Source organism: Oryx dammah, unplaced genomic scaffold (assembly GCF_014754425.2).
Source record: "Oryx dammah isolate SB20612 unplaced genomic scaffold, SCBI_Odam_1.1 HiC_scaffold_10, whole genome shotgun sequence".
Lineage (NCBI taxonomy): Eukaryota > Metazoa > Chordata > Mammalia > Artiodactyla > Bovidae > Oryx > Oryx dammah.
The window spans coordinates 29037892-29052682 of NW_024070194.1; the positions used below are offsets into that span (position 1 = coordinate 29037892).

Here is a 14791-nt window from a genome sequence, read left to right on the forward strand (position 1 = left end):
TGGCCCCAGGCTCCCCAGGGGCGGAGTGGGGATTGACTTTTAGCTTTATGGTCAGAAAACTGAACATCTAGCCTCTGCTCGGTGTTGACTCTTGTTGTTCAGTTGCTCAGTTGTGTCCAACTCTTGCGACCCCATGGACTGCAGCATGCCAGGCTTCCCTGTCCTTCACTACCTCTTAGAGTGTGCTCAAACTCATGTCCATTGAGTCAGTGATGCCATCCAACCATCTCATCCTTTGTTGCCTGCTTCTCCTCCTGCCCTCAATCTTTCCCAGCATCAGGATCTTTTCCACTCAGTCGGGTCTTCACGTCAGGTGGCCAAAGGATTGGAGCTTCAGCATCAGTCCTTCCAATGAATATTCAGGGCTGATTCCCTTACAATTGACTGGTTTGATCTCCTGGCTGCCCAAGGGACTCTCAAGAGTCTTCTCTAACACCCAATTTGAAAGCATCAATTCTTCTGCTGTGCCCTTTCCAGGACCACTTTCCCTTTTCCTCTTCTACCTTTCAACATCCTTCACACCTCCTCCTCCAGGAAGCTCATGTAAGGAATCCAGCACAGGGCTCTTGCTCTCTGAAGCCCACTGAAATCTACACTGCCTCACATTGCCCCTATGTAGACTCTATGGGTGCCCTGTCCACATCACCTCAGCCCTCTTGTTTCTGTGCATGCTAGCAGCTTCTCCCTGTGAGACCTGCTGGTTCCTTCCTGAGGGCTTCCCCTGCCTGCAAGATGTGCTCATGCTAAGCTGGGCACAGGGCAGGCTGGACTGGCCAGGAAGCCAAGGTAAACCTCCAGGGCAACTTTCAACCAGCAGTGGAGGGAATTACAAGTGGGATATAATTCAGAGTACCTGCAGACACTGGAGCCCTCACACTGCTGCTGAGGCATGAGATGGTGCCCCCATTTTAGAAGACTGATTCACAATTTCTTATGAAATTCAATACACACCTCTCCCATCACCCAACAACTTTATGTTTAGGTAATTGTGCAAATGAAATGTTAAGATACACCCACCAAAAGACTTGTGTGTGAATTTCAGGGCAGCTTTATCTACAATAGTCAAGATTCAGAAATGACTCCATTGTCCAATACGTGAATGGACAAGTGAGATATGTTCATTGAATGGAACAGTATTCAGCAATAAAAGGAATGAAGAGCTGAAATATTAAGTGAAAGAAACCATTTGAAAGAGTACTTATTGAACTGTTTATGTACAGTTCTAGGTCAGGAAAACTAAGAAATGGGGATAAAAATAAGAACAGTAGTTGCCTGTAATGGAAATGTTCTATGGTGTAGGTTACACTGGGGTATGCGTTTCTCAAAACCTATTGAGTGTAAATCACAGAATGTGAATTATACCTCAGTAAAAATGTTCATACTGTGCTTAGTCGCTTGGTCTTATCAGACTCTGTGAGTTTGTAGCCTGGTAGGCTCCTCTGTCTATGGGGATTCTCCAGGCAAGAATACTGGAGTGGGTTGCCATGCCCTATTCCAGGGGATCTTCCCAACCCAGGGATGGAACCCAGGTCTCTTGCATTGCAGGAAGATTCTTTACCATCTGAGCCACCAAGGAAGCTCAACAATACTGGAGTGGGTAGCCTGTCCCTTCTCCAGGGGATCTTCCTGACCCAGGAATCAAAACAGGGTCTCCTGCATTGCAGGCGGATTCTTTACCAGCTGAGCTACCAGACAACTGGATCACTCCAAAAGTTACACAGATCAATCCAGAGTGTGTGGATATACAGAAAAGCACAAAGTAAAAACAAAACCAAACATCACTTGCAGTTACACTCCCCAGAGAGAGATCACCAGTCTGGACAATTACTCTTCCTACAGTCATAGTTCCCATACTTGGGACCCTACTATTCACACTGCTTTGCAGCCTGCTTGCAACATCTCTAGCTGCTCTCCACATTCACCCCCATCCTTCTCTACCTCAGATTACACCTGTGGGCTTGGCCAGTGGGAGGCAAAATTGGGAGACCAGAGGGCAAGAGACCGGAGAAACCGGTATTCACTCCTGTATCTTTTCCTACTGGATCACCTTGGGCTCGCCATGCCCACAACCAGAGATGACAGAGCCTTTGGAGCCGCGGCGCCGAGGACACTGTCCTTCCCAGAGTCGGAACCTCTCCCATCCCCTTGGAACCTGTTGACGTCACAGCTCTGCCGCTCCAGCACTGGATTCCCGCAGAATTCCTGCGGTGCCCTAAACCTGCTCACACCCTCTTAATCAGCCCCCTTGTAAGTAAACGCCCGTGAATCATCCTAATTTGAGCAGGCCATCTTTATCCCGTCCGAATCCTGACGGGGCAGCGCCGGTGAGCGTGACTGTCGGTCTCCAGGACACCGCGGTCCCCGCGGGACTAACAGCTCTGGCACAGCAGCCCGGAGGAGGACGCGTCCCTATAGCGACGGAGGAGGGTCGCGCTTCCGGCCCAGCTGGCAGGGCGGAAGTCCCGCCCCGCCGGCCCGCCCCCGGCTTCCCGTGAGACGCTGCGAAGCGCGACGTAGCCGGAAGCGGGTGGCGACCGGGTGGGCGGCCGGCGCGCGTCCTCTGTGCAGTTCGCGGCACGGCAGACCCTGGCCCGACCCCCGCCGAGACCCCCGCCCTGACCCCAGCCCGACCCGGCGCAAAGGATCTAGCGCCCTTCCGGGTAAGCGCGCGACCGAGACCTAGAGGTCCTGGTTCCCTCTGGGGCTGGTCCACGGCCCCTCCCGGTGGCCGCCCCCGCCAGACCCCCACCCACCTCGAGGCAGCCATCCACAGAATTTGGAAGCGCCCACCTCGCCCTCCCCCAGTCGTTCCGGGGCTGGTCCACGGCCCCCCATCAAGACCCCCCACAAACGCAGCACCCTTCCTCTGGCCGTCCCCGCCCAGACCCCCACCCACCCTGCAGGGCGCCCCAGATCCCCAACCTTCTTTCCTCTGAGACTGTCACGAGCCCTTGTTCACCTGCACCCCTTCCGTAGGGCTAGCCGGCCCTGCCCCGTCCCCTCCTTCGGATCCAAGACGTGGTCCGGACTCAGCGTCCCGTCAGGCCTCTTTCTGAGTTCTGAAAGGTCTTCCACTTTTCAGAGGGAAGGATCCTCCTCTCGGTGTTGAAGAGGCGGGTCTCATCGGGAGCGGGAGCCACCCCTTGGCCGTGGGTGACCGTGTTGCGGGAGGGAGAGGAAACTGAAAGAGAGGACTTTGGAATCCTCCCTCAGTTTATGTATGTCTAGTAGAAGGGCTGTGTTTCTCATCTGCCCTGTTAAACAGCTTCTCACCCGCCACAGATGTGAGAGTTAATTGTGCTTATTTGGCGCAGGCTTAAGGGTTCAGTCCCCATGGGTTTCTGTGCCAAATGGGGCCGTCATGGCGGTCCAGGGGATAACTAGTGTTGAAGTTGGCCTTGGCATCCCTTCCACACTCTGCAGAAGTGCACAAGTAACAGAGCTTTAGGATGAGAAACAGTTGTCCTTCCACGTAGGTGCTTTGAGTGCTCAGGTGGTTTCAGAGAAAGATCAGCATGATTTGTCCCTGTCGCTGGTGACAGCCCCAACGGTGGGCTTGTCATCCCTTTTAACTCATGTGTTGATGAAGTTCCCACTCAGGGAACAGTGTTCTAGGGTCTGACAAGTGGCTTCTCTCATGAGCTGAGAAAAAGTGTCTTGGTTCACAGTTTACTGAAGCCTTGTCCTCTTGCAGAGAGCTGTGTGTTACCATCTTGATTTCAAGTATTAAAGCAGGAGTTCTTGGATTCTTTTTCAAGATAAACTATGGTTTTGAAAGAAGGTATTTGTTTCTCATGTATTGAAGTTAGTATTTCACATTGTTAAAGGGTCGTCTTATGTGAAGAAAAAGTTGCTCTTAAATCCAGCCCACATCATTCACTTTTATGTGAGTTCACTTTTACATGTTTCCCCCGCTGTCATTCTGCCAGTCCTCACTCTGCCTTCTTTTACACAATTACAAATTCAGGGCAGGCTCATCCTAGTTCTGACTTCTGTTTGCCTGTATCCTGTGAGTGTTTGGCACTCTAGATTCAGGAAGCATGGTTGTGGGGACAAGTCGGGTCCCCTTGAGAAGTAACTGAAGGTAACAGGCAGATGCGGACCAAGATGCTCCTGGGTTTTCATGCTGTTGCATTGGCAGGGAAGCTGGTGGGAACAGGCCCCTCTCAGACAGTGGGTGCAAGGTCGGAGGTTGCAAACACTGCTAGCAACCCAGGCATGTGGCTCTGACACAGTGGCCTATGTGTCCTCGACGAGACATGTCCTGCCAGGGAAGCTGGAGGGACAGTGTGCACACTCTGGTCCCAGGACCCCGGCCAGGTTAGGGTTAGTTTACATCCAGCACCATGCTGGGCACCCTTTCCCTCCCTGGCTTGATTCTCACTGTATCAACTTTCCTGGTCATGAATTAAACAGGCCACCATTGAACTTGAACTTGGCCGAAGCTAGGAGATCTGTGAAGAGATGGCTTTTCTCTTCAGCCCAGGCTGTGTGGCTGTTATTTGCCACAGCGTCCCCATGAGGCACTGTGACAGATCTGCAGCTCCATAGGCCCTGCCCATGCCCTTCTTGGCCATGCACTCTGTCACCTCCGTCCTTCAGATGGCCCCTGGGAGGCCAGCCTTGTCCCATGTCAGTCAGGACCACTGCTTCTGCCCCAGGCCTGGAGCCTCCCTGCACTGGCTTGAGGCAGGTGGGGCGTTGCCGGGACCGAAAATGTGGGGCTCCCTGACCTCAGGTACCATCAGCTTGAGTCCAGTATGTTGCCCTGAAGGCAGGAAAAGAGATTTAGCAGCCAGTTCTGAGCACATTTTATAAAGCCCAGCCCTTTGCTAGGAGCTTCACCAGAAACCGACATTCCATAAATTACAGTCTTGTTGCAACATGGTAAGGGGCCTCTAGTAACTGCATGTTGCTCCTCATGATCACTTTATTGGCCTGGCAGCATCCACACTGCTTTGGGCTTTTCCTTGCGCTTGGAGAGCAAGTTCCCGCAGTGAAGGGCCCCCGCACTGCCTGCAGTGAGCTGTCCTGTTCCCTAGCAGCTTCCGAGCAGCTTCTTGGGGTTCCTTGAGGTTATATCTTGTAGTGTGTTTGCACTGGCGGTTGATTTTCTTGTGAAAATCTTGTTTTTCTCAGCACCATGGCCAGCCCAAGAACCAGGAAAGTTCTTAAGGAAGTTCGGGCGCAAGATGAAAACAATGTAAGCATCTGCTTTTCCTCGACACCCAGTTCAGGTTTCAGGAACCTCTCGGGGTAGTGTGTGGTCTTGGGGTCCTCACTCCCTGTCACCATTGGCCTCATAACTAGCCTCCCTGTTCTTGCTCTTGGGGCCACCTTTGGGTCTTGGGGGTCCCTGGGTCTTGCCTCAGCCTCTGGACAAGCCCCTGGACACCCTTTGCAGGTGTGTTTCGAGTGCGGCGCCTTCAACCCACAATGGGTGAGCGTGACCTATGGCATCTGGATCTGCCTGGAGTGCTCAGGGAAGCACCGTGGGCTTGGGGTTCACCTCAGGTCAGTGCCCAGGGGTGGGGAGGAGTGGGCCCCCATGTAGGTCGGCCCCTTTCACCCCCGAGCTCTGAATCAGGAGGCGATATCGGTGACGAGGCCAGCCCTCTGCTGTGCAGCTTCGTCCGCTCCGTCACGATGGACAAGTGGAAGGACGTGGAGCTGGAGAAGATGAAGGCGGGCGGGAACGCTCGGTTCCGGGAGTTCCTGGAGTCTCAGGAGGACTACGACCCCTGCTGGTCGCTGCAGGAGAAGTACAACAGCAGGGCTGCTGCCCTCTTCAGGGACCGGGTGAGGCAGGCTGCCCGCCACGTGGAGGCCGCTCCGGCCGCGGGCACTGAGATCCTCTGTGGTTCTGACCACAGCAAGGAGGCCGCATGCCATCCACATGGAGACAGCATGCATGGCCTTGGCTCTTCCCTCCTGGAAGACTTGGGGGCCCTGTGGTTTACTGGGCTGAGGATGGGCTTTCCTCCCACCCTCCGGGAAGCACTGTTCCAGACACCTCTGTGCATGCAGCCAAAGCTTCCCTGAGAACTTCAGTGCCTGCCGGGGGAGGCCCATCATTTAGGTTGTAGAAAGGGGACCTCAGACACCAACAGCTTGCCCGTTTGGCGTCCACACCCAGCAGAGCCCCCAGCCCGTGGTGTTAAGCTGGAGGGGCTGTGTGGGGGCCAGGGGGTGCACTGCGGTCAGGGGCATTTAGGCCGCCTTGATGGGCCCCTGCTCTCTGACCCAGGTTCCCTTGGCAGGTGGCCGCTCTGGCCGAAGGCAAAGAATGGTCTCTGGAGTCATCACCCGCCCAGAGCTGGACTCCGCCTCAGCCCAGGACACTGCTGTCCTCTGCCCACCGGTAGCTATTCATCCAGCCTTCTGGCCAGCTCCATGCTGGGTTCAGCCCAGCCCCTTCCTCCTCCCTCTTCAGTAGTGAGATTCTGGTCAGAAGGGCTCTAGACCGTGGCCCAGTGCTTGCTGTGGCCTTGGTCCCCCTGGTTTCCCTGTGCCCCGCCCCACCCCGCAGGCTCAGGCCGGCATGAAGCCGCTGTGGCTCCCGTCCCCTCAGAGCCGTGCCTCCCCTGCTTCTCACCAGTTTCAGCCACTGAGCCTAAGCTTGAGCTGCCTTCTGCTCAGAGCTTAGTTTTCAGAGGAGCCAGGCGTGAGCAGGTGGGCGTGACTGCACCTCCCAGAGACCCTTGCGGGCATGTACCCACCCTCTGTTGGCCTCTTACTTTTGACCCACCATTGCAGAGCCTCTGGCCAGGTGCAGAACTCCACCGCCTCTGGGGACAAGGCTTTCGAAGACTGGCTGAATGATGACCTTGGCTCCTATCAAGGGTAGGGTTTCAGGTGGGCTCAGGGGAGGCTGGGAGAAGGGGGCACTGTGAGAGTGGCTGGGGCTGCTACCCCTGTGTGGGGTGGGTGCAAGATTGGTGGGCCCTGTGGAGTCCTGAGTAGCAGCTTCAGGAGGGTGCTTGAGTGAGAGAAAACCACTGAGAGAAAGGATGTGATTCCTTCCTGGAACCTGCCTGACCTGTGGATGAGTGTGTCCGGCAGTGATCCGGTATCTGGGTCTGGGTGCCTCTGCACCCTATGGCTGTCAGGAGCAGCAGGCCTGTTGCCTGTGTCCCCCAGGGCCCAGGAAAACCGTTATGTGGGGTTTGGGAACACGGTGCCGCCTCCAAAGAGGGAAGACGACTTCCTCAACAGCGCCATGTCGTCGCTCTACTCGGTGAGGATGCCGTCCCAGTCCCCCTGACCCCGAGCCCCAGGGCCTCCTGGAGACCAGCCATCCTAAGATTGCAGTGGCCCATTCCCCTTTCCTTCACTGACTTCACACCTTAAGGCTGGGCTTACAGGGTTTAATCCCACTTGTGTTTTGTCTTTCATTTACTTGGGCTACAGCATATAACACATGTGCCCCAGGTTTAACAAGGCTTGTTTTCCCCGGAGACCTCGGGCTCTGAGTGGAGCCTGCCTGGCTGCCCCTCCTGGCAGGGCCGCCCTGTTGCATGGGTTCTGGGCTGAGTCTGCTCCGGGGAGGAGGGGCCGTCAGCCTGGCCTGTTTTTCAGAAGCACCTCCCAGGGTATGAAGTTTGTGTCCCCATGTTCCTTCCATCCTACCCCCAGAAGCTGAGCGTCTTGTCAGCTCCCCATGAGGGTCCCTCCACATCTCCCCAGGAGGCACAGGCTCAGTGGGGATTTAATCCAAATGACTGGCTTCTGTTGTGGAGGCTCAGGGGAAATGACCTTGGACTCATAAAGGAGGACAGGTTTCATGACCCCTGCGGCCTGGTGGGAAGGCCTGTCTCCAGGGACTGGACCTGAGCTGCTTTTGGGGCCCCTAGCTGTGTCTTTCCCATGGAGCATGGGTGCGAAGGATGCCCTCCTGTGTCTGCGCGTGGAGCTGCCACATGGCTTGTTTGTGGCTTCCTTGCAGGGCTGGAGCAGCTTTGCTACTGGAGCCAGCAGGTTTGCCTCAGCGGCCAAGGAGGGCGTAAGTACCAGGCCGTCCTGCGACACCACAGGCCAGGCAGCCAGGGGTCCTGACAGGGCTCTAGCCACAAGTTCGTCTGCCCTATGGGGGTTTCTGTGAGTGGCCCCTCTGCCAGAGACTCTGAGAGCGCCCAGGGTGCTGGGGGAAGGTGAGAAGTATGACTAGCTGTGCTCAGCAGCGAACAGCAGAGCCCACTGGACAAGACCCCACCCTGCCTGGGGTCCCCATGTCCAGAGCGCAAAGGTCGGCGTCGGGCCTGCTTCCTTGCCCTGGGCGCCTTTACCCTACCCTGATGGTCTAGCTCCTGGGGGAGCAGGTGTGGAGGGCAGCTTTGCAGGGCCTGAGAGCCACTGTGGGGTGAGTGCCCGTCCTCGTGGCCATCAGGAAACGGGCCTGGGCACCCAGGCCCTGCAGATGCGCAGCTCCGGCAGCCAGTGTCGGGCAGCTGACCAGAAGACCCTCTTTGTGCTTCCTTCCAGGCGACAAAGTTCGGGTCCCAAGCAAGTCAGAAGGTACCAGAGGAAGCCTTTGCGTTGGCACTGTGGGGACTTCTAGGCTGGGTGGCTTCCGCGTGCCCTGTGTCAGGGGAGGAGTTTTTTACACCAGCAATCAGGCGCCCACAGGCCCGCACGGGATTGTCTCTCAGGCTCTCACGTCTCCATGTCACTTCAGGCGCCTGTGGGTTTGGGAGGTGGAGGCCACTGTGCCTTTGGCCTTGTGGGGAAGGAGGCCCTGCGCCGGGTCTGGGCAGCTGCGGGTGGGAGACCCAGCACCCCCTGGGGATGGGGGTTTTGTCCCAGTGATACAGCATTCCTTGTCTCTGTTACTGCCCTCCCTTCCTGTGGTCACGTTGGGGCCCAGTGTTTGTCTTGTTTCCAAACCTTGGCTCGCAGTCCTGGTGGTCTCCCACGTGGTGTCTGGCCCTGGGCTAGGTTCCGGATTTGGGGTAATGGCTTTGGGGGCCGGCAGAGGAGCCTCCGAGCCATGCGGGTCCCTCCCACCCTGAGGGCTGAGCTTCCCCAGCCCCACTCAGGGACATCTCTAAGCCCCCATTTCACTTGACTTCCACCCTGTCTGCTCCTGTCATCCTGGGAGGATTAGGTGGGAGGGGCTGGGTCTAGAGACGGTGCGGTGCCCATGGGACCCCGTCCTGGTTGTCGCGACCATGGCGCCTACCGCCTTGCTCTCTCTCTTCCCCTACCCCTGTCTCCCCACGCTGTCTGGGTAAAGTTCTGGGGTTCCAAGCAGCAGCCAGAGCTGGTAAGGCCCCATCTGTGCTTGTGCATGCCCTCCAACCTGCCCCCCGCCCCATGTATCCGGCACGCGCCGGCACTACAGCCTGCATGTTGGTGCTTCTATGTGCTCACACTCAGAGCTGCTCCCCAACTTGATGGGCTCCCATTTGAGCATCCGTGTCACAGGCAGGAGGCATGGGATCCAGAGCTCAGGGCTGCCGTAGGGTACCAATGGCCCGGGGTACCCTGAGGTCTACAGGGAATTTTTCGTGGTGTGGTTTAATTATCTTCAGCTGAATAATCTGAAAGAGTCCGGTCCTACAGTGCCCTGCACTGTGGTCGTCTCCCCATTGTCCTGCCTGCCCCTGACCTGAGCTGCTGGCCTGGCCTGGCCTGGCCTCCCCCGACCCCCAGCTCCATCCCTTCTGTCTGAGCTCCCTTGGGGGCCCCTGGAGGGCAGATAGGACTGGGGGTACACCTGTCTGTATGAGGGACGACAGGGGCTCTTCAGGAGCCCAAAGGCCAAGGACGGCAGTGCTCAGCCTCCACAACAGCCAGGAGCATCGTGTGCTAGGGGCTAGGCATTGTCAGCTACCTTCCCTCCACAGGCAGAGTTTGCCATCCTGAAGTGAACATGCCACAACACACACACAACTTTCCTTCGTTGTGTCTTTCCTTATAACAGGCATCGGAGTTGGGCCACAGTCTGAATGAGAGCGTCCTCAAACCTGCCCAGGAGAAGGTAACATGGGGAGAACTCCTGGTGTTCAGCTGTGTTCAATTCCCCGGGCCCTCTTTCGAGGGGCAGTTGCCCCTGGGGGCTCTGTTTGAGTCCTCAGACTCCCTGGTGTCCCTGGGGGCCTGGTGCCTGTGGGCCCTTGTCCTGGGCTCAGTGAGGCCTGGCCTTGCACCTGCTTCTGCGTGGCTGGGCGTGCGTCCTGCCACTTGCCCTGGAGGCCCAGACAGGCAAGAGGAACATGGGCTGGGCAGGGCAGGGCAGTGCCAGCCTGTGTGGGAGGTAGGGGGCGACACAGAGAATACCAGGGCTGGGGGTCCAGTGAGACGCCCGGGCTGCAGGGTGGTCGACCGGCTCTCCCTTTTGCTTCTGGGGAGGGAACAGCGCAGAGACAGAGCCCCTGGAGCTGGTGCTGGTGGGCGGCAGCCTTCAGTGCAGGCAGTGGGTGTCTGCTGGGCTGTGACGACACTGTTCCCATCTGCCAGGTGAAGGAGGGGAAGATTTTTGATGATGTGTCCAGTGGGTTCTCTGAGTTGGCATCCAAGGTAGGGCAGCCCCGTCTGACATGCGGGCTTGGCTGGAAACGTCTCCATGTTCCAAGGCACCCGGAACCGCGAGCGGGGAGGGTCAGCGCTTCATGCGCATCTCTTTGTGGCCCAAAGGGCCTGTAGGACCAAGGAGGGTCAGGCATACGCTCCGGTGCCGACAGCCTGAGGAACATGGAAACCCCTGGATGAGCGCTGGTCCCAGCCACTAACCTGTTGCTATTTTCTTTCATTCTTTTCTTGCTGCGGCCAACCTTCCTGGTGAGTGTGCTGTGGGTGGCCTGCCTCTCCGCCTAGCGCTATGGGTGGGGGCGCATTCATCCTGCTTCCCGGCCCAGAGCCTCTCCGCAGGCTCTCCTGGCCATAGCCTCTTGTGCCCACACGGCTGGCATCCCGCCGTCCCCATCCGATCCTGTCCGGTAAACTGGCCTGAATTTGGTGGTGTCACTGCATTTCTAATCTTCACCCTGGCCTTTGGACACTGTGCGCTCCCAGCAGAGCCCAGCTGAGCTGTCTTCTGCTCTCTTCCAGGTCCAGGGAGTTGGCAGCCGGGGCTGGCGGGACGTCACTACGTTTTTTTCTGGGAGAGCAGAGGATTCATCAGACAGGTATACTGTGTCCATTCCTGAACTGGGCTTCCTTCTGAGATCTCCCCCAGATCTCAGAGGCAGGGCGTCTCCCCCAGGGCCTTGGGTGACAGTCAGAAGCCCCTGGAGCCCTGGAGGTGCAGAGAGGCATGTCGGTCCCTCAGCCTCTTACTCTGAAGCCCTGTCTTCTACCTCGGGAGCTACTGCTGCCCAGGTGGTAGGGGTGGTCTCAGCCTTGCCCTGTGGGACAGGCTGAGGGAGAGGAAGGGCCGCTGGGCTTTGACCCACCTCCTCGGGGTCTCCAACGCTCAGGGCTCTGCCCAGGCCTTCCTGCTGGGAGCCAGGTGGGCCAGCTTTCTCCTCCTCTGACTCGGATGGGACCCTGGGGCTCTGATGGATGTGCTTATGCCCGGCCCAGAGCGGCAGCCACTCTGCCAAGGCGGGTGCTGTCGGTCTGCCTCCTCGTGGACCAACTGCTTCCTCCCGGCGCTGTTGGATGTGTTCAGTGGTGAGGTTGTGGTTGGGTGAGGAAGTCTCGTCCTGAGCTGGTTCCACAGTGCAGAGAAGGGTCAAGTCTCTGAGTTTTCTTCCCTTTATTTGTTGCAGGAAAGTAGTATTTTACATTTTCCTCTGAAACATCCTCCATGTGGGTGGGACTGATGGAGGGTGGGCTCTGGTGGCAAGTGGCCTGAGTCCTTCCATCAGGTTCCACGGCCTCAACTTCTCCATGGTGGAGTCACCCCGAGGCTGGGCGTCCTCTGCCCTTGAGAACGGCTCCAGGACACTGAGAGGCGTGGGCCGGGACTCTGGGTTGGAGCTCGGACTTAGCTAGGGAGAGGCTGAGGGGAGAGGCTGAGGGGAGGCCAGGTGGCCTGGGGCCCCCGTGGTGACCTGGTTCTGGAAGCTCAGAGAGCCCTGTCTGTCCCAGACCCCCGGAGGGCCCGAGCTATCAGAACAGTGGTGGGGACAACTCCCAGAACACCCTTGACCAGAGCTTCTGGGAGTCCTTCGGGAGCGCCGACCCTGCCAGGGCCCACCGGTCCCCAAGTAGCGACAGCTGGACATGTGCGGACGCCTCGGCTGACAAGAGGAGCTCGGACAGCTGGGATGTGTGGGGCTCGGGCTCTGCGTCTGCGTCCAACAATAGGATCAGCGACAACAGCGACGGTGGGGAGGCCTGGGGCGGTGGCGGGGAGGGCCGGGCCAAGGTCTCCAAGAAGGCCACGCCTCCACCCACGGTGGACGATGGCTGGGACAACCAGGACTGGTAGGGCCCCAAGGCCAGGTGCAGCGGCCGCTCCGCCTGCTCCCTCTTTCCATTCCACCCAAGAAATGCCGGACGTGCAAGAAGACAGCCTCAGCCAAGACCCAAGAGCCACGTGCCTGTGGGAGTGGGGGCACTTCTGTGCCCCTGTGCTTGCTTTCCGGGGGACCCAAGCCAGGTGCTGTTGCAGGCAGGGCTCCCTGCTGCTGCAGGGCCAGCATACCCAGCCCCTCCCCAGAGAGCTTGGTAATAAACGCTCTCCCGGTGTTGCACGCGGCCACACATGCTCGAGGCCTGATTTTCCTTGAAGCGACTTTAACTTTCTGTTTGCTCTCTTTTTTCTTTGCAAGAAATTGCCTGAGGTTTGGGTGCTGCCTCCACCTCCCTTTCCCATTCCTGTCTGCACTAATGCTCACCTGTGGCAGCTTGCCTGGCCTCAATCCAAACCACTGGGCTCCCATGGGAGTGCTGGGCCCGGGTGGTTGCCAGCCCTATCCTCCTGGCTGGCTTGGCAGCAAGGGCCTGAGCATCCAGCTCCCCTGCCCCCTTGGGGCTTTGATGTCACAGCAGAGCAGCTGGAGACACAGGGTGGTCTGGGCAATCACCCTCACCAGCGAAGGGGAAAAAGGTCCCCAGTGGGTGTCTGTCTGGGAGAGCAGCTTTGTAAGGACAGACTGGCACTGCTCGTTCCTGTCCTGGTTAGACATGGGGCAGCCAGCAGGTGGCCAGCTGGACCTTCGTTTTCCTGAAACCTCCTGACCCTGGGCACCTGGGGCCACTGGAGGTTCTGGACCAGAGCTGTGCCTTCTGGGTGGTTCCGTGTCCTCCTGTCCTGGGGCAGCACTTTGGGGCAGGTGTGGCCCCTGGTGGGATGGTCTTAGAGCCTGTTCTCAGCTGAGTCCCAGTTGTGACGACCAGGTGGGCCTCTGCCTCTCTGGAGAGCACACCTGTAGGCCGTGCAGCCACCCTCAGCTCCCTGGCTGCTGTCCCACCCAGGCTCTGGCTCCAGGAGGCCAGGTCAACCACCAGCTGGAGCCTGGTCAGCCCCACCACCTGTTTGCCCCAGGCTTCCTGGCCAAGGCTCCAGGGTTGACCAGGAGACACCTCAAGCGTAGTCTGCCCAGCTTAGCTTCCTTTTGGGGAACTTTCCCCAATGACCTGTTCATCCTTCTGGCCCCTGCTTTATACACAAACCCTTCTGCTGCCACCGTGTTCAGTAATCACTTGCAGATGGTGGCCCTGCCCAGCAGGCCCAGGCCTGCAAGCCAGATGATGGTGGCTCTCCTGGGTCCCCGTACCCTGAGCTGGGCCTGATAGGAAGACAGGGAGCAGGGCTCCCTGCACCTCCTCCCCAGGGGCCCGGGGAAGCTCTGCTCAGCCCTGAGGGCCCCTTCCTGAACATCAGGACTGGGGTTCTTGGGGCCATCTCCCCACTGCGAAGGCTGCACCTGTACACTGGAGTGAGGGCCACAACAGCTGTGTAGCTTCCAGAAGGTTGACAGGACTCAGCCAGCAGGGGCCAGCCTGGCCCCATCCTTCCCTTTCTGCTGCTGCTGCTAAGTCGCTTCAGTCATGTCCGACTCTGTGTGACCCCATACACGGCAGCCCACCAGGCTCTGCCGTCCCTGGGATTCTCCAGGCAAGAACACTGGAGTGGGTTGCCATTTCCTTCTCCAATCTTCCCTTTCTGAGGGCAACTCACACTGGCTGAGCTCTGTCCCTCCCAGGTGGGCTGTGAGGCTCGGGTGAGTGGAGCACCTGCTGGATGCAGGGACTCCTGGATGGATGCACAGGTGTGGGCTGGATGGGGTCCTGCCGGGAGTGCTGAGGACCTGACCAGCTTGAGAGCACCTTGGTGGGCTGTGTCATGTACACGCATGTCCCGAGCACCTGTGAGCCATGGGTGTGCAAGGTCGTGTGTCAGTGCTATCAGGCCGCTGGGCCAGGTGCCCTCTGCTGACCTCCACTTGGGTCTGCAGGGCCCACCTGCACCCCCAGTGCACAGTGCAGGGCATCCACCAGCTCTGCAGCGTCTGGTGTCCAGCCATGAGTCCAAAGCCATTGGTGGCTCTCAGGCCACAGCAGGTCTCGGGACTGCCTTTGCCTCAGGTCCTCAGACCCCTCCTGGCTGCAGGAGCACCAACCACAGGGCAGGACGGAGGCCAGAGAGGTCTCAAGCTACCTAGAGCAAGGCTGGAGAGCTGGCCGGATCCAGTGGTGCCTGCCCAGTGGCTGTGGGTCCAGGGAGGACAGGAGCCTCCATGGGCGTTGGAAGGGCCTCACTCTCCAGCAGCATCCAGCCCCTGATACTTGCCCACCAGCCCCTCCCAGTCTCCAGCCAGTATCACAGCCCTCACTGGATGGCAGCCTCTGCCGGCCAGCAGCCCAAGGGCCCTGTCTGTAGCCTGCCTCCCGCAGAGCA

General features: G+C 58.4%; 1 protein-coding gene across 10 annotated transcripts; it reads left to right on the plus strand.

The window, feature by feature from the left end:
• The first annotated feature begins 2506 nt into the window (after positions 1–2506).
• Positions 2507–12678, plus strand: ARFGAP1 (ADP ribosylation factor GTPase activating protein 1). 10 transcript variants are annotated; one of them, XM_040247694.1, is made up of 15 exons: positions 2525–2660; positions 3083–3218; positions 5140–5203; positions 5405–5514; positions 5628–5799; positions 6261–6361; positions 6757–6843; positions 7141–7237; positions 7946–8002; positions 8482–8514; positions 9233–9262; positions 9923–9979; positions 10459–10518; positions 11050–11126; positions 12034–12678. In XM_040247694.1, the coding sequence occupies exons 3-15, from the start codon at positions 5144–5146 to the stop codon at positions 12374–12376; spliced, it is 1284 nt and encodes a 427-aa protein (XP_040103628.1). In that variant the 5' UTR covers positions 2525–2660; positions 3083–3218; positions 5140–5143; the 3' UTR covers positions 12377–12678. The 10 variants fall into 10 exon arrangements, 7 of the variants coding, with proteins under 7 accessions (XP_040103629.1, XP_040103627.1, XP_040103630.1 ...); XM_040247693.1 differs by lacking the exon at positions 3083–3218 and having other exon boundaries at positions 2511–2660; XR_005722319.1 differs by having other exon boundaries at positions 2524–2660; positions 9923–10779.
• Positions 12679–14791: the final 2113 nt, after the last annotated feature.

Coding starts and splice junctions, on each gene's coding strand:
- ARFGAP1 (XM_040247693.1), top strand. CDS start 5,144: ATGGCCAGCCCAAGAACCAGGAAAGTTCTTAAGGAAGTTCGGGCGCAA. Junction 9,980..10,458: donor TCAAACCTGCCCAGGAGAAG/GTAACATGGGGA, acceptor CCCATCTGCCAG/GTGAAGGAGGGGAAGATTTT. Junction 11,127..12,033: donor GCAGAGGATTCATCAGACAG/GTATACTGTGTC, acceptor TGTCTGTCCCAG/ACCCCCGGAGGGCCCGAGCT.